This window comes from Nannobrachium achirus, assembly GCF_963921795.1.
Source record: "Nannobrachium achirus genome assembly, chromosome: 8".
NCBI lineage: Eukaryota > Metazoa > Chordata > Actinopteri > Myctophiformes > Myctophidae > Nannobrachium > Nannobrachium achirus.
Window position 1 is genome coordinate 44,958,722 of NC_137817.1, and position 19,503 is coordinate 44,978,224.

Here is a 19,503-nt window from a genome sequence, read left to right on the forward strand (position 1 = left end):
CCCGGAACCTCTGGGAGAGGTGGGACGTCTGCCCTCACAGCACAAGAGAGAGAAACGACAGCTGTGGAACAACAGCGACGATAACAAAAATAGAATCATAATAATCAATAAATAAACACCATCATGGTCAGCCTGCTCATTTGTTAAAATCTCTTTATTCATCCCTGATATACAAAACATTGTTTTCTTTTTTTTGTTCGTTTTCTATTGTCCATGTGAAAAATAGCTCTGGATTATGTTCAGCTCCTCTGCCTGGTTTTGGCCCTTTTGCGGCTCATGGTAGGGGGGGCTGGGTGGGCTGCACCAGAGCCCTATAAAGTGTGTGGAGTGAATACAGGTCGACCCTCGTCAAACTGACCCCGCCATCGGGTTCAACATCAACACAACCCGTGTCCTGAGGGCTGTATAGGCCAGGCCCGGGGCAGCTGCTGTGGCAAAAGCTGAACTATGGATCAGGGGATGTTGGGAGTGTCAGCTACAGTCTGAGTGAGCAGCAGTGTCCACAGAAAGGACACAGCGGGACACGTTTCCCCCCCACCACAACCAAAAAGCCAAAGTGAGTGGAGCTGGCCCTTTCTTTTGTTCGCAGAGGGGACACATATACAGTACGTGGTGGTTCCCAAAAGTGCAGTGTGTCGATCTGAATGTTCTGTTCATTCATTTGACAGTGAAACTAATATTATCCACAGCAGTGGACGTTTTCTTTTGCTCGAGACCCGAAAGACAAATTTTACAGTCTACCCGGGACCCAAACTATAGTGCAAATAGCAGATCTACAAGCTTGCGGTGCTTTGTGAGCTAGTAGATCTGCTATTTTCACTACTTCTTAAACTTTGTTTACTAACTTTTTTACATTTCCATAAAGATTTTCAAATTTTATATGAAATGCTTTGGGAAAATGTTGGGATAGTTTTTGATTGATGAAAACAAAACTATTTTGGTTTTGTTTACACTTTTCAAAATACTTCGAAATATATATTTTTCTAATATATACAGTACATTCTTTTAAATGTAGGAAACGGTAAAAAGGAGACATTTACTCGTGACCAATAAAAATCGGTCCACGGCCCAAAGATGGGTCCTCCTGAGTCCGACCCAGTGTCTCTACAGTACTGGTAGTGTTGAGAGAGAAGCAGAGAGAAAGGCCAGCTCTGTGTTCACTGAGGCTTTTCTCGGGGGGGAAACAGAGCTCTGCACATCATGCGTGTAACGCCATCAGAAACGCGCGTCAGCTTTTGCTTTTCGTCTTCACACACATGCACAAAAAACAAAACAAAAACAACAACCCCGGAAACTAATCTGCACGCGGATTAGTTCTCCTCCTCGTACACGTATACATCTTTATACACAACTTTTCGCTTTTTTTTTTCTGTAGAAAAATAAGGTTATCTTGCATTCATGTCAAGTCATCGATTAAAACTAGGTTACAAAATGAGATGAACAATCGTTATTGCACAAATCGATTACCTATGGAGAGATCATTCATAACAGAGAAAAACAAAAGAACAACAACATAATAGAACGACAACAGAACGGAAGCAAATAAACAACCACCAAATGCAACAAATCACAAATTATAATTTGATTAGTACAGATCAATAAATATACATCCTGCTTCACTCTAGATCTATCTGGAACTGGAAGCAGACAAGGCAATGATGTCAACTCGACAGTGGAAGGCGCGCACGTGTGTGTGTGCGTGTGCGCGCGTGTGTGTCGGAGGGGGCATCAGAGTAATGAGAAGGGAACGAGAAGCACGACAAAACAAAGCAAACCGAAACGAGACGACTGCGTCTCCGTCGCTCCCTGGGGCGCACGGCAGCTGGGGGAGCTGATGCTGATGACAGGTTGCCATAGCGATAGAGGCTTAATTGCACACCGTGCCGACACATCATCCACGCACGTGGGTGTGTATGAGTGTGTGTGCGCGTGTGTGTGTGTGTGTGTGTGTGTGTGTGTGTGTGTGTGTTTTTGCGCGTGTGACGTGAAAAAAAATGCATTTGCCTATCGTCACTGTCGGGCAGAAACCTCGTATCTCCAAGTTTGAAATGTGTACGTTTTTTTCGTAAAGTAAAAGCCAGTCATCATCATGCAAGACTGTTGCACAAGACTAGTGAAAATAGCAGATCTACAAGATGAAGCGAAGCAGGCACTTGTGTAATGAACGCGTCACACACAGACCACAGAGGGAGAACAGGAACGCGCGCGCAACGCTGACCTCGGCACACATGGACTACAATAGTGGCTCTCTTTCCAAGAGCATTAAACCTGAAGGGCAACTTAAGACGTAGGGAAAATACGCTTTACCAAGGTAGGCAGAACATATAGAAAAAAAGACACATAAAATCGAACAGAATCATTATATGAAACAAACAGCGTGAGTAGCGAGTAGAAAACAAACAAAAGACAGAACAAATCATCACCTAGACAAAAAAAAAAAAATCACCTTTCCACCAAAATCTTTCTGGAGAAAATTATCCGTTAGATAATAAGGTCTTACATTACTGCCGTGATGTTAAATAATGAATTCATGAGATAAATGTTGAGTTTTCAACGCCCAGATAGAAACCTCGTCCCCGTGTTCAAATTTAGGCTCACAATGAAAGCACATTGGATGAAGGGGAGAAATCATCTTCTGACAATGAAATACATAGCGTGAGAATAAGAACCTAAACAGAATACACACAGAAAGATACTCTCCCTATGTTTCTTTTCTTTTAGTCCAAACATATTATTTTGTTCTTTTTGGTCATAAACGTCAGAAATGTATTTAAAAAAACATAACATCTGCAGCTCTCAAAGACCCATGCATCCCCCATGCTGTTTTATGTTTTATTCATGTCCGTTTTGTGTGTGTGTGTGTGTGTGTGTGTGTGTGTGTGTGTGTGTGTGTGTGTGTGTGTGTGTGTGTGTGTGTGTGTGTGTGTGTGTGTGTATTTACGGTATGTGTGAGCCTGTATGCGATCGACATGTGCACTACGATCGATGCGTGCATGTGTTATTTTCAGTGGTAACAAGAGTACAAGACAACAAACCACCCAAATTAAATTGCATGCAGTACATTCAATTGGCTGGAATGATTGTGTGTGTGTGTGTGTGTGTGTGTGTGTATGTATGTGTGTTTGTGTTCTGTGTCTGTGTGTGTTCGTACTGAAATCCTCGGAGTAACTATGGAGACATATTTTCTGGGGCATCGATAGACATCCTCACACAACCTCGAACCAGGAAGTACGCACCGACGAGGAGGGGGAGACAGAAAAATGAGAGGGATGAGGAATCGATCCCTTTTCCATCGACATGCACGCCGGGCACACACACACACACACACACACACACACACACACACACACACACACACACACACACACACACACACACACACACACACACACACACACACACACACACATCATACAGGCTTTGCCCATGAGAGCATTCCCCACATGAAATCATTACCAGCCAGCCCCCCGTCTGACCTCCACCACTTTAGGCTGCGTCGTACGGTCATCCGGAAAACGGGATTGGGCGCGAAGAAAAGACGATACTGGATCTCGTCGTATACAAATCATCTCTGACGGCCGACTGATTGACACGGTGTCAGTCAATCTACTGGTTAGTATTAGAAATGTATATATTTTTTTCTAAACCTGCGTAGGTTCTATTTACCTTCTTTCACCTTTGGACATTTGGTTGTCCAGGGGGCAAAGAAGGTATGTTAAATGCCCTTTTTGTTTTAGCTAAATACAGGCTTATATTCTTACATCGGTCTAAAACATTTTTCCAGAAACAACCCCATATGACGGCACTCAGTGCCACGTCGTACTATGCAGCCTAAATAACAAGAGGCGTTTTGAGAAACGCTAGTGCCTGGGCTCTTACGTCTGTTAGCCCGGCGGGGTAATAGTGCATTTGCGACAACAATAACAGTGGCGGGGTTTGGGGCTAACAAGGCCGTTAAAGGCAAAGATTGATGAAAATTCCCAGAGCACTCATGGACCGGGTGCGTGACGCCTTTTATTCTCTCCGTCTGCCTGTTGACTAGCAGTTACATGTTCTTCCTCCCCCGCTCTCCCTCCTGCCCCCTCTCCAGCAGCCACTCGACGCTCTCAGGGTTATTAAGGGCTATATTTAGAGGAAGAAAGCCTCTGCCATTGGACTGCACTGTCTGGCTCTTTTGTGTGTGTCTCAAGTATGTGTGCATGTGCGCATATGTTATGTGTGTGTGTGTGTGTGTGTGTGTGCGTGTGTGTGTAAGGCTGTAGCTATGGAAGGAGCGTACATCATGGAAAAGATCTACAGGTACGTTCACCCGTAACAGACGGGCATGTCTTCTTGCATAGACGACTCTCTCAGCTCGGCTGTCTTTAGACCAGCGGTGTCGAGACGAGGACGACAGTGACGAAAAAGAACGAGAGGAAGGGAGCGGTGACGGAGAGCGGAGGCGATAATAATAACACATTATCCTTGGGATAATAAAGGTATCTATCTACAGAAATAGATTAGAGAAAATACAGAGAACCGAGGCCAAATATCACGTGATACAGAATTCCAGTCATGTCGAAATGTGAACAAACCCATAAAAAGGTGGGTATTAACCACTGGAAGTAAAGAAAGATCATGTCCGCACACAGCATATCGATGCTGTCCAGGCCCAAACCAGCCAATTCCATATTTCAGGTTTTAGATTTTTTTCCATGAATCAGTGCTATTGAACAATGAAATGTTGAACCAATGAAAAGTAGTAAAAAGTAACCTGACTGCGCCAGATAATGGCAGCAGTGTGTATGCCTGGCTGCATACCGCTCTGCTTACCATCATCTGGGTTCTCTCAGGCAGACCCGATGTAAGGGGCGGGCCATTTTTTCAAATTCTTTAGCAGGTGATTGGATGTGGCCGTCTCTCTATCACAGTCTGGGAGTGCCAAATCCAACCACTCATATTGGCCTGTCTGCATCCACGTGGTCTGCAATCAGACTCTATTGGCTCAGAGCCGCTCAGAGCCCGCCCGTAGCTGCCGCTGATTCGTCCGGCCCGGGACTTTACGAGCGTTATCAACTCCCCCCCGAGAGATCTCAGATGGTAAAGTAGGGCGGTAGCCTACGCACTACTGCCACCATCTGGCGCATATAGTATATATATATAGTATACAGTGTGCGGACATTTCTTTACTTCCGACTCTATTTGGTCCAGCACCGGTCCTTTCAAGAACTGTGGGGATGTGCATATTCTACCTCTCTATCGTTAAATATTCAAACAGTGGCATCCCTATTTTGGCCATGTCTTGGTGCAAAGGTTACAATTCTTTAACATTATTTAGAAATGTTAACCACTTAAGTCCTACTGTATATATATATTTTATGGCCAAGATAGGGACGCCAGATGGAAAGTGGTTACGAATGTCCAGGGGCGTCACACCAAATTCTGGGCCCCTGGGTACAAGGATTCACTGCGGGGCCCCCCATGAATGTTAACTATTGAAAAATAGCAGATATACAAGCTCACAGCGCGGCACCGAGTGCCGCGCTGCGAGCTTGTAGATCTGTTATTTTTGAAAAATCGTGAAAATGTGTGGCCAAGAAACCTATGTTTTCATGTCAGCGATGCTCAAACTTTTTCATGTGAAGGACCCCCCATATTTAGTTCCAGGGACCCCCCAGAAGCAAAATTTGAGTTACAAATGTTCACTTAAAAAATACATATATTCAAAGCCCATTTTCACGACTTTTCAAAAATAGCAGATACAAGCTCGCAGCGCGGCACTCGGTGCCGCGCTGTGAGCTTGTATATCTGCTATTAACTCAGTCCCACTTTCCCTGGTAACTCAGTCCCACTTTCCTACCCCTTGTGACGCCCCTGCGAATGTCTCTGCTTCCGATGTCGCATCACAGCCAGACCTCCTGATCCAATTGCGAGCGAAATGGTCACAGAGCTGAAATGTGTTCAAAAAAAGGCAATTCAACAAAGAAAATCATACAAAAGAAATAGCCATTTCCGCCACCTCCCTCAACCATGCGCACAATACATTCTTTCAATACATACACTCACGCTTAGTATACATGCAAACATTATTCTTGGCTCTTGCCACTGCCGAGCGTCTCTCCACAAATGGAAGACTGGTTAAACAAAAAAACAAAAACAACTTTTGCAGTTCCCAAAGACATCGTTTTGATCGCGACTCTTAGAAAAACCAAGACAGACAAGCTAAACTTATATGATTTAAAAACAATAAACAAAGTTACATCCCTTCTTTTTTTTCTCCCTTCGATTCAACCCCTGTCCCCCCCCCCCCCCCCCCCCCGGTCACGTGTGCTGCTTGGCCCACCTTTCATAAACCCCCACAATACACTCTTCCTTTGCAGTTAGGTTCCCAAGGTGAAGTGGAGAGCAGGGCGCGATGGTCTGAACCGCGGTCCGGTTCCTCCGGGGAGTGTCTGGCTTGGGGTCAGTGCAAGGAGCCCCCCCCCCCCCCCACACACACACAAAGGAGAAATGGCTTGTGGTCCATGGAGCAGGGGCAGGAGGGAGAGAGAGAGAGAGAGAGAGAAGAATTTGAATAATTCATGGGTTTCATTTGTAGTCCTACACCGGCCATGTTGAGGACCAACACAGGTGTTCTGATTGGCGTAGAACATTAGTTCTATGCGCCAATCAGACAAATTGAAACACCTGTGTTGGTCCTAAAACATGGCCGATGTAGGACTACATTTGAAACCCATGAGTAGAGTGGTCGGGAAGGGAAAACTCAGGAAGGGGGAGGGAGAGTCCTGTTTCTTTGTAGAACTGAACATTTTATCCGAGCCCTGAGGAATTTCGCCGTGTTTTTTTTTGTGACTTCCTGTTTGTCGAAGAGGGAAGAAGAAGTCCTCCTGCCACCCCTCCCCTCCCCCCACACAACCCCACCCCCACCCTCCTCCCCCACCTCCTCCTCCTCTCTCACTGGGACTTCTCGTCGGAGTCGGAGGGGATGTGCACGCGGGGCAGGGACATGCTCTTGTGGCGGTCCCACAGCTTGTGCAGCTCCGTGGCCTCGTTCTCGCTGCTGCTGGTGCCGCTGTCCCGGAAGCTGGCCAGCGGGGGGCGCACCTTCACGCCCTTCACCGTCACGGAGCCCTCGATGGCTTTGCGCAGCTGGAACGAGAGAGAAGGGGGGGGGGGGCAGGGGGCAGGAGTGTAAAGGCTTTATCATAGTCCGAGGTGAAGAGCTATCACCTCAACTTTTAGGTGATAAGATTACCTAAAAATTTGATAACAAGTGGAGGCCATCATAGTCAGACTCATGGTGAAGTCCTATCACTGCGCCCCTGTGCCTCTGAAACCAGGGGGCACACTGATTGGTCAAGATCGACCAATCAGTGAACAGGGTGATGGGGAGATGTCTGAAGGTAAAAACAGAGGAGAGACGCCGGGGTTCGTGGTGATAACCCTTCACCGTGGTGAATGACGTAATGTTGTAGTTTTCTGACTTTAAAAGACTACACTGCAGTGATAGCTTATCACCCCAGAACTGTACTGATAGGGCCACAAGGGTTATAATTGACCCTTTGCCAGCCTTCTGGTTGGTCCCTGACTGACCAACCAGCAGGCTCTTTCTGCCTTGTCCTGCCCTGGTTCCGCCCTGGTTCTGAGAGATACATAATTTTTGGAGAAATAAAAACAATTAAAAAACATGCTCAGTCACTAAACTGCAACTGAGATGTTCCTTTTTACTGAAACCAAGTTTAAAATGAGAACTGAATGCACAGAATAACAATACGGAGCAACAGAAAAACACGTTATTTCAATGGTAGTAGATGGAGATTTAAGGTTTAAGCCCTGCTTCGTCGTACAAGACTGACACACTAAACTAGTGAAAATAGCAGATCTACAAGCTTGTGCTTTGAATCATTTTTCCAATGATAAATACAAAACCAACGGTTTTGGACATACAAGGTTTCCACCCATCAACAACGAAATATGGAAATATAACAACATAAATATCATTGCTGTCGGGTAAAAAAAATTAATAAACTATTTTTAGATAGCCAAACATAGAGAATCTGCAAGCTCACAACGCCTCGCGATGTGAGCTTATGGATCGACTATCTTCACTACTTTTGCCTGACACTCTTGATGATGATGAAGTGGGGCATTCATATACAACAAAACATCAAAGTTGAAGAGTAGGAGATCTAAGGTGTCTGCCTGGCCTGACAGATACAATATAACATTCATTTGAGAAGGTTGCAAATAACTAAGTGAGAGAGAGAGAGAGAGATACATCACGAGAGAGAGAGAGGGTTAAGGAGACGTTTGGGAAACTTCCTACGCCCAAGTTGACGTTTGCAAAGATTTCAGAGTGTTGCGCAGAGCAGGCAATGTGATGCAAACAGCAAAAACAAATTCCACCAATCCCTCTGCAAACTATTTTTTTGCCGTATTTGCCGCGGCCCGAGATGAAGATCCGTGATTTGGCCTTGGACTCCGCAGTCCTTCCACAAGAACGGAACACCGACTGGAATGGCCAACGTGAGAATTCACAAGTAAGGGAAGAAACCTCTGCTTCATTTAAAAGGATCACATGACAATAAGGGGTTAGCAGTGTGGGGTGGATGGACAGACAGCATTATGAGGAGAGATGACGTACGTAAATGTCAAATGACACGTCATTTACTGACTGACTGATCCCTTTGTCGCTGGCCTAAGACACCGCTGGATCAGATTCGTTCACCCTCTCATGTAGGGGGGACATACACACACACCCACAGACACGTGTGTGTGAGTGCATGCACGCATGCAGATAATTGTAGTTCCTTGCAGTGAGTCAGCGAGACGACAGCATATATATATATATCGTCGTTGTCGGGTGGAAACCTTGTATGTCCAAAACCGTTAGTTTTGCATTTATCATTTTAATATGTAAACTAGTGAAAACAGCCGATCTACAAGCACACAACGCCTCGCACTGCACACTGACACTCTAGAAAATAAAAACATGGCACTTCATTTCAAAAAGGTTGCTGACCCCTGGCATAGAGGGTCTAAATGGTTAAACTTACTGAAATTATATTGATGAATTCCTATATCAAATTATTCTATGGCACCCCTGGACTGGTATCATGGCACCCACTTTGGGAAACCCTGCACTACGGGCCTCTATGACAGCATAGTGTTTATCTGCCAACGTGCTACGGGGCCTGTATGACAGACAGGCAGGCAGGCAGACAGACAGGCAGACAGACAGACAGACAGACAGACAGACAGACAGACAGACAGACAGACAGACAGACAGATAGTGTGTATCTGTCCTGGCAGGGTTTGTCTGCTTGTTGTGTGTGGAACAAAAGAAGCCTAAATGTCAGCCAGGCCCGCGGCAGCAGCAGCAACAGCAGCCCTGCACTTAGCAACAATCCTCTGCTCCTTTCCTGGCCAATTTATACAAAGGCTGTGGGTTTACCTTGTTTGTGAGGCAGGAAGACATGAAGGGGAGGAAGAGGAGGAAGAGAGAGTGTGTGTGTGTATGAGAGAGAGAGAGAGAGAGAGAGAGAGAGAGAGAGAGAGAGAGAGAGACTGAAACATTAAGTAGTCAGTCTGCGAGTCTGCGAGTCTGTCACACTAAGCGACAGACAGAAGCAGCAGAGCTCATTAACACTGAAGAGAGGGAGAGAGAGAACAGAAAGAGACAGAGAGGGAAGCAGAGAGAGGGACAGACAGCGACAGAGAGATCAGGGACAGTGGGAGATGGAGAACGAGCAAAAGAGAGAATGGGTAGGAAAGGAGAGTTAGCAAGAGAGGGATAGTGTGTGCGTGTCTGTGTGTGTCTGTCTGTGTGCGTGCGTGTGTGCGTGCGTGTGTGCGTGCACTCGCCCGCGTGTAAGAAGGTGATTGCCAAATAGCGACAGTGATGTTCTGGTATGGAATCAATTAAAATGTCAGTTGTGTGATAAGAGCTAGAAGGAACACACTAATGATGATACTGATGAAGACAATGCTGTGATACTCGTCCAACAAACTAAGCTTTCTGAACAAAACTGTTACTTTTCAGGACTGAAATTCAAAAGCAGCAGATCTAACAGGCTCAAAGCGTGTCTCTTGGCGCCGCATTTCGAGCTTTGTGGATCTGCTACTTTGGGTGCTTTTATGTGACGCTGTAGTATGAAGTTCCCGACGGTGGCGATATCTAAAAAGACACAGATGCTTTCCTGAATTGAAAGGTGTAACAACAAATACGGTAGGTTTTCCAGGTCTAAAAGGGTTGACCTTGCCTTAATCTGTGGTGTTGCGATGCAATGTGTGCTTGTGGATTGGCCGTTTCCACCAAATGTTCGCCGCAGAGTAGGGCTCATGGGGTTCACTTTTCTACAGACTTTATTCTTAAAAGTCCTCCTCCAGCAAGTCTGACTTCCTGTTTTTCTCCCCCAAACCACTTACGGCATGTCATTCCTAAGCGGCTACGTAAAAAAAAAGTGGGTCGATTCTCACAGTCAGTTTAAAGTGGCCGTGTCACCAGGGATAACAGTACACTACTTTCAGACCAATAGCCTATTCAATAGGAGCTTTGCACTCAAAATGTCAGAAATATTCTATGGTGCCACTGGCAACGTAACGGCATATAAAATGCAGTTGAAACCTAGAGGAAAAACACAAAAGATACTGGAGGGTGTGGAGGCGGCTATAACATTTTGGTTTCACAGCAATGTTTGAGATTTCTGTTGTTGACGTCTCAAGCCTCCCTTTCCTTTCTATTTTTAGTGGACTCCTTCTGGGAGAGCCCACTCACGTTGTTTCCACTAGCTGTTATATAATATCGATGTATTATTTAGGCTCCCCCAAACTTTATGCTCTTTCTCCTCCTTCGTACTTTCACCTATGCAAACTTCAGTCGAACTTCGACGTGTTTGGCTTCTTCGGGAAATCATGATTCGGTGCTTTTAAAAACAAAACTTTCATACCGGAATTCAACGGAGAGGCAAATGTGGAGATATGCGGAACTATGAGTACCGCACATACAGTATGTGTGGGAGAAGTGGACAAACTTCTAGCTGCCTGAGTTACCTCCTTTACCTTGTTTCCTAATGGCCCTTGTTGACTAAAAGAACTAAGAGTATACCATGCCATGCAGTGTCATGTATTTCACAGGTTATGGATTTTTTGTTTGTTTCAGGTAAAGGTTACGGTTAAACTTCTCAGAACCTAATTTGGACCAGGCTCAGGAAGTAGTACTAACACTTGATGCTGGCAACAAGAAAAAGAGCCATGAGATTATTAAGACATAATTATTTGGGGGGCTCCCACTGGCCTGCTGGTCCAGGCGCATACCACTTAGGCATTGCCACATTGGCATGGATGACTGGCGGCATCGCTGGTTCGATTCGCGATCCGGACGACCTTTGCCGCGTGTCACTCCCCATCTCTCCCCCCATTTCCTGTCAGTCTACTATCCTATCAATAAAGGCATAAAAGCCCAAAAAACTAATCTCTAATACAAAAAAGGACATCATTATTTGATGTCTCCCCGGGATCCAAAGATACACAAACATGTCATGAATTAATATATAAAGAATAGAGAAAATAGACTATCCACAAGCTATACCGTTGTAGATCTGCTGTTTACACTATTTTCTTGAACATTATTTTCTTTCTCTTACCTCTTTCAGGGAGACCACGCCGATGAGGCGGCCGATGCTAGTGACGTAGGCGTGGTCCAAGCCCAGCAAGGAGAAGATGGTGTGCGTCTGATAGTGGGGACAAAACACAGTGGAGTAATGATCAGACACAAGCGTTTGTTGCCTCACACACTCAACAGTCAACATCACAGAGCGGAGCTCTTCCAGCTCCAGTCAAACTGCTGGTTTTCTCTCCCAGTGGGAAGATAATTGCCTTCCTCATCGCAACCGTCCTTATTATACACAGAAACACTTGCAAAGACGCCAACCGAGACTAACGACTTCCCAGTAGGATAGAAAAACTAGTAGTACTGCTAGCTGTACCCGTGGGACCACCGGGATTGAAGAAATGCTTTGCCTTCACTAAAAGGGGCCCTTCATTAAATAGAATCTGTTTGGCCGGCAAAACCTAAGAAGTTGTCTGATCACCATTAAAGTCTTCAACGTTGACAGCTTCATACAATGAAAGGAACCTGAGTTTCAAAATGACAGGCCAGAAACATTTGTTTGTAGCTGCCTCCTCTCGCCTTATGATAGAAACGGAACTTAATCAGCCAACAGCTGCCAAACTCACTCCACATATAGAGCCAAAGTTAACAACAGCATCGGATTCACACACAATAATGAGTTTGCGATCACAAGGCTGTCTTCACATCCGATGATCTCATTAGGCCTATTTTTTTTTGTATTCTTGAGGTGGTTATTATTTTCATACCACCTCCTCTTTTCACAAAGTTGAAGCCAACTTAATTGCTTGAGCTTTTGGGGCAGATTGTGTCGGCTACAGTAGGAACTAAAGTTTGGTCACTAACAAGGACAAAGAACTTCGAAACAAGTCTCGGGAATGAGGCCAGATGGACTTGGGTAGCATCGTTCTCAAAAGCCTTTTAGCGTTGCGTTTAGTCTGCATGGTTTGCCAGAAGGAACATTTAGGAAATTGTGAGATTAATGTTTTGGAAACGGCACATGCCAAATGCCACTTTTGGAGCTCGCCCTTTGTGAAATTAATTCCGCCAAGCAGGTAAGAGAAGTATGAAGTGGCAGATGAATGGCCAAGTGAAACGTACAGGAACTTCTCAGAACTTACAGGAACACTCACGAAATAGGGAATTTAAAAAGCAATTTACTGGTTAAACACTTAAACACTTAAACCCCCATACTTAGTTGAATGGGGTCTCTCAGGGCTCTATGCATGGTCCACTCCTATTTTCCCTCTCCACCAAATCTCTTTGCCGAAAATATTTATTTTAGCCTAATTGTAAACCCCTAGGGTTCAAGGGGTCAAGCCTGATATACACTTCAATGCTTTGTGGGATTGTAAATTCACTGCCATTGACGAGTTATAACAGATTTGGGTTTTATCAATCAATCGCTGTAAAAATCGGATCAGGTTTCCAACAGGAAACAGGATGTAGGCGTGATCCGAAAAACCGGATCTCCAAAACGTGTCAAACTCGTCACGTGGCAGAGGAGTTAATGTGGTTAATGAAACACTTAGAACCAAGTGTGTGAAGCCGGACAGGAATGTTTAGCTTCATTGAAATGAGCCAACCTGACCTATTTCCTATTAAATAAGCTTGTGAACAAAGTTCTCAATTATGGTCAGGAAATTGCTGTTAGTGGAGGGTTTGAGAATCCTGAAAGGTGGCATCAGCAGCTGTGATTATTGATCTTTCTCACCTACAGACTTCATATGATGTTTAAAGAAGCTGATACCCGCATACTTCTAGCCTGGCATTAGCCACACTGATAACGTGGTGTGAGTGAATCTACGTTATCAGTCTGGCCAATGTCAGAGGCAACAAATAAAGGGTATCAGAGGCTCATCATTCACTGCAGAGACACCGGTTTCCTGGTGTTCATTTGTGTGTGTGCACACCTGCTGAGCCAAGAAATATGGATGAAAGCAGGAACAGCCAAGAAACCATGCTACATCAAATCCATGATATTAAAATGTCAAGTGAGATACTAAATGGTCTGTTGGCATTTCATTGGGGTTCCAGCCCTCAACTTCTCCACAACTTTGCTTTGGTGAGGATGAAGTACAGCTATGATCTCATTGGCAGAACAGTTTGTATGCAAACTCTTTGAGTGAAGCACTTTGTAAACCTGTTTTTGAAAATACAAAATATTATTGATATATTTATTTTACCATAATATTTACAAATCTATTGCAATAACATTCAAAATAACTTTCCATATTTTTATTTTATCTACAGTATGTCTATTTGTTCTGACGTTTCTGTTGCGTGGCCACTGTGTGTGCGGCGCCAAAGTTATGCTATTTAGGCAATTTGATTTGTCTCCACACCGTGTGGAGGGAAAGGGAGAGTGTCGTCATTGGTTGTTACATTTAGGTTAAATCACATAGAAACAGGACATAACCGGATGAAAACCGAAAACATTTTCACGAAGCGTCGCCAAGCGCACGTGTGCATGAGGAGCCCAGCCCGCCACAGTTACAATTCCATCCTAGGGGAAACACTGAATCTATGGATTGATTTATTCATTAAATTGCGTCGCGATGCAACACATTGCGAGCTTGTTGTCCCAGTGTTACACCGTCATACAACAAAGTAAAAAAAAGGCATTGGTTTATGAAGAAAAAAAGAAAAGAAAGGTGAAACACGGAGATACAAGGTTTGGTTTCTGCGCGACAGCGCAGAAACCCAGACAGTCCTGCTGGCTGGCTGGATGGCAGTGTTTAATATGCTGACAGAGATGGTGCATGGTATTGGCTCCTGGCAGTGTGCACTGGAGGGAGAGTGAGATGGATTGGTGCAGGATCTTACTCTTAAATGTTTAAACAGCATTCTCACCGCCCAGAGGAAGGAGGAGGAGGAGAGAGAGAGAATTGAGAATGGAGAGATGGAGGGAGAGAGAGAGAGAGAGAGAGAGGAGGGGCGGGAGGGAGGGAGAGCGGGGGCGGATGGAGGGATGAGGGAAAGAGGGAGAGAGGGGCGGTGGCGTTATGAATGGAGGACGTCAGCCACTGCCACTGGCAAGCACAACCGTGGGAGGAAGTTTGTGTGCACGGCAGAAAGTGTGTATTTGAACAGCAATAGGTGTGTGTGTCTTTCGTGTGTGTGTGTGTGTGTGTGTGTGTGTGTGTGTGTGTGTGTGTGTGTGTGTGTGTGTGTGTGTGTGTGTGTGTGTGTGTGTGTGTGTGTGTGTGTGTGCACACGCGCGTGCAAGAGAGAAAGAGAGAGAGAGATTGTGCTGCAGTAAGCAAACCAAATGAACAGAAGCTCCTAATAACCATCCCATCTTCATGCAGCACTCACTCCATCTCCTGCACTCTGTGGGGGATAACTGAAGCGTGTGCATGTGTGACTGTGCGTGCACGCGCGCGTGTGTGCGTGCGTGCATGCGCGTGTGTGTGTGTGTGCCAGGCGAGCACCTCTGCGCGTGCGTGGTTGCCTAATGTTTCCACCGGTCCATAAAGGGGTTCAAATTGCATCAATCCACACAACACATTAGTGGTGCACTCATAAGACAGACGGACAGACAGACAGACAGACAGACAGACAGACAGACAGACAGACAGACAGACAGACAGACAGACAGACAGACAGACAGACCTTATGCAGCGAGGTGCGCTCCACCAGCTGGAAGGGGGCGGGGTCGATCTTACAGTTGTTGAAGTTGACCTGCTCGTCGAGCTGTTGCTCCTCCCACTCGGAGATCTGCGGGAGAGAATGAGGACGAGGGGTGAGGCTCGTGTGGATTTGCGCGTGTGTGTGAGTGAGTGTTCGTGTGTGTCTCTCGATATGCACACATACGCGGATGACGTCACAGCACTACCGGCATGGACATGACAGATGATGACAGATGACCGAGTTCATAGACAGACCCCACCTCCCCCAGGTACCGCATGGGTAATGCTGTCACCGTGCACGCTGTCACCGTGCACGTCACCTGTGAATGACGGCTGCTGCACTCGTTCAGTTCATTAGATCCATGGTCCATGGATTCAAGTTCTCAGTCGCCACAACTGATTTCAGTCATTTGGACTCGATGGAAGCTCCCAAGTCATCTTAAGCATGCCACGCACCGAAAACAGCAGATCTACAAGTGTGTGAGCGGCGATTTCCGGTTATTAGTTATTCTCTTTTTACTGCCATGGACGAGTATGTTCGTCAAATCGCCCCGAGGTCTGCAGCGCCAAAGTAGAACGCTTGTCAAAGCGTTTGGACATGGAAATGATAGAGGGTGCTTGTTCGCAGTCTGAATGCTCACAGCATCACCGAAGAAGAGTACAGCCAAAGATCAACAAGAACAAGATGGATTACTCTTATAAAACTAAATAAAACTAAATGTCTGCTTTGTGCTGCGTTTTGGCAAAAACAAGCCATAGTCAACTGGCTATAACTCTGCAATGGAATATCGCGGACAGCCGATATCTTTTTCTCGACACTAGGAGACCCTAGTGAGTCTTTCGAGACCATGACAGGGCGGGCGGATCGTCACGACACATAATATTCTATGATTTTTCAAAGGTACGTGAAAACACTCTGGCAAGGGCAGCAATAGATGACGTTGTATATCTGGCAGTTCAAGAGCTACGATTAAAGAGCATCTGAAGGGGTCAAACTATCAATATAATACATGTATGTTTAGAAGCATCTTCTAATAATCAATCTGTGATTCCTTCAACTGGTTGGATGTACTGTATGTAGAACAGCAGCAACATCATTTTAGGTTTAGAATGATAATATCCAAATACCATCAGTAAATGTACAGTCGTGGGATTTTATTTTGCTTTAGTGCACAAAGGTCTCGCTGATCTCAATCTCTTTAGAGCCCAGCTATGTTAACTATTATATGTATAACCAATATCTTTCCTCCTCAAACTTTGGCACACTCTAGCTCTGTGATTCTGTCGCCTAGAAGCGTTGTTTTGTCTCCTACAGGGCTTTTGTTTCCACCCTTTGAAATCTTTTATACTTTTTGGTATCTTAAAAGGTTTTAGAAACTTTATTTAGGCTATAACGTCCGGGTCATGTCCTCTGCAACAGTGCACCGACTTGGGAGAGCTTGGGAATGGATGAGGTCATCTATCTGTATGTACGCGGAACATCCTACGTCAGGCCACATTCTTGCTCCAGGATTTTGGAGTGGTGCTCCTGGAACAGGAGCTATAGCTCCAACATCTGGCTATGTCCGGTCAAAAATCTATGAGAAAACACGTTTAAAAATGTCCGGGCTTATGTAAACTCAAGCGCGGCTTGAATGTCCGGCCTACATCCTGGAACAAACAGCTTAAAGTTTGTTGTCCGGTCGACAACCGGGGGGAAAACACAAAAAGAAAAGTTTGTTGTACGCCAGATTCCAATTGGCCAAGCTTCGCAGTACATGCTGAATTTAACTTAGCACCGCTCACTTCACTAGGTGTGATTTGAGCGGTGCCTGACTTTTCACTTTTATATACAGCATTTTATAGAGAATACTAGCGAGACAGGAAAGTGAGGACAGAGAGATTGGAAGGGACACACTAATCGCATCGGGGACATGTGGTCAATCCTGCTATCCATCCGCTCATTTAACTGGCTAAAACTACCTCCCCAGGCCGGAACTTCCTGAGTCACCAGGCCACAAGGCACTGCCTGCCGCATGCTTTGCCAGCAAAGCTGTTTGGGTTTATCCGCCTGGCCGTCGATCCCACAAGGTTGCAGCAGGGAGCCCTGATAGATGCTGCCGCCAGACCAGGACCATTTGTTTGCTGTCAGCCCACTAATCATAGCCAAAGAGGCGTCATAATACGGGGGACAAACGGCCAAAGGCCCCACCCTCCGACAAATCATCCTGCTTCTGATAGATGGTCAATAAGCTGCACTGGACCCAAATCAATCACTAAAGAAAAGACACCCAGAGACCTCTGAGAGGGATGGACGGATGGAGGGAGGGAGGGAGGGAGGGGAAAGACAGAAAGGTGTGATAAAGATGAAGGGAGAGAAGGAGAGGAAGAGGAATGGTTGCGGTGGAAAAAGTACTCATTCTTAACTCACTTTCTTTAAAAGTATCAATACTGCAATATAGAAATATTCTGTTACAAGTAAAAGTCTGGAATTCAAAGTGTACTTCATTCAAAGTGTACTTATCAAAGTGTTGGCACCAAAATGTACTTAAAGTACCAAAAGTACAAGTACAAAAAAACGCATTGTGAGCTTGTATATTGGCTATTTTCAAATAGCCACTGTATAAAATAGGGCTACAGTGGTTTATGTATGTTTTATATTACTAGTAAGACACCTCAGGGTGACATGCGACCTCGCCCTAAAGGGCGAGGTCGCGCCAATTCTTGACTATCTGGCCAACCACAGTGTTTCTCTGACGATTCTAGTTGTTATCATTCTGGGGGGAGTTTGTTCATGTTTTTGTGAGGGTATCAACCCTAGGAGACACGGGGAGAACATGCAAACTCCACACAGAAAGGCCCTATCGCCAACCCCACCGAGGGTGTGAGCGATGGGGCCTAAACATGGAAATGTGGAGAACACTATATATGGAGATAGTCCAGTCCATCATGTCATAATGGGACTACCGTCATAGACAGTAGCCATTGTTAGGCCGGAGTCAATGGCTGTGTCTATGACGGTAGTTCCATATGACATATTGGACTAGACTATCTCCATATATAGTGTTATCCACATCTCCATGTTAGGACTCATATATGGGCATAAAAAGTATGTCATGTGACATCACTTCCTGTACAGACAGTCAGCCATTGACTCCGGATTAACAATGGCTACTGTCTATAGGCATGTTTTCACTACAGTTCCGGAATTTTTCCTGCAAAATAATTAGCATAATCTTTTTCAATTTGCCGCGAGTTTTGTTTTTTGGGTGTTTTCACATGAGCAAAAATGCTGGCATCGCCATAAAATACATCGTTTTCACTACTAAACCGTCACGGAATGAAAATCCGTGTTGCCAGACTTTGCGAGAGAACTAAGCAACCAGGTGTACGAAAATAAGCCCCAAAAAGTGATATTATCTAGGCCACAAAAGCAATTTAAAACTATAAGCATCGCCACATCAGCTACTTGACAATTACCGATCTAAAAGATCACAACAAATAAAAAGCAGCCAGAACGATCAATACATACAAGCAACTTTACGGAAATCAAGACCATAGTCGCTTATAATTAGCAAACATGGCAATCAGTGCTTACCACACCGTCTGCGTCTGGACGCTTGGTCGCTTGCTAAAGCAGCAGCGAGTCACGTCTGTTCGTCTCTCCTTTTCTCTCTCACCAATGGATTTAACAAGTTACAAGAAATATTCTTCATGAAACAACACATGTGAACCTTGAAAGGATCGCTTATGCAACGTGTTGCACATGTGGGATTGTGGGCTTGTTTTTTTTTCTTCACGCGTCACCGATGGATGCTGGTCATCCACTCGCTCGCTGCTCAGTAAAACACTTTACGACGAGAAACTATTAACTAATGAATGATGCCGCTCTTTGAGTTGGTAGCTTCCAACTTTCATCACAGCATAGGCCAAATGAGCGCATTGTGTCTCACTCATACAAAAAATAGGCTATAGCACCGTAAAAAAAGTTGGTAAAGATTCCAGCTTTTATCACATTACGAGCGCATCGCGCTCCTGTCTCCAGAGCGGACTTGTATCAAAACCCACACAGCTTAATTACAAATAGGCTATAGAATAATTTTGAACCATGCATTGATCTAGCATTAAGCTTGCATTTCTCGACGTCTGTCTTCTGTGTTTGGCTGGCTTAACATTCGAATGCAATATGGATTCTGAAGCTTTCAATCCCAATTACAATGCTTTAACTGTTAATATTGGCTCCTTGCGTGCACCTGCTTGTCCGAAAAAAGTAAAAATCACGGT

At 45.1% G+C, this 19,503-nt stretch overlaps 1 protein-coding gene across 1 annotated transcript in view; it reads right to left on the bottom strand.

Moving 5' to 3' along the window:
- Positions 1–6,933: 6,933 nt before the first annotated feature.
- Positions 6,934–19,503, bottom strand: part of LOC308290470 (chloride channel protein 2-like) — a gene marked incomplete at its 3' end in the record, with an annotated part of 240,980 nt that continues 228,410 nt past the window's right edge. The window contains exons 21-23 of the mRNA XM_080732317.1: positions 15,224–15,328; positions 11,625–11,711; positions 6,934–7,128 (exon numbers count right to left, since the gene is read on the bottom strand). Coding sequence (XP_080588443.1) covers positions 6,934–7,128; positions 11,625–11,711; positions 15,224–15,328 — 387 coding nt within the window. The remainder of the gene's footprint in view (positions 7,129–11,624; positions 11,712–15,223; positions 15,329–19,503) is intronic.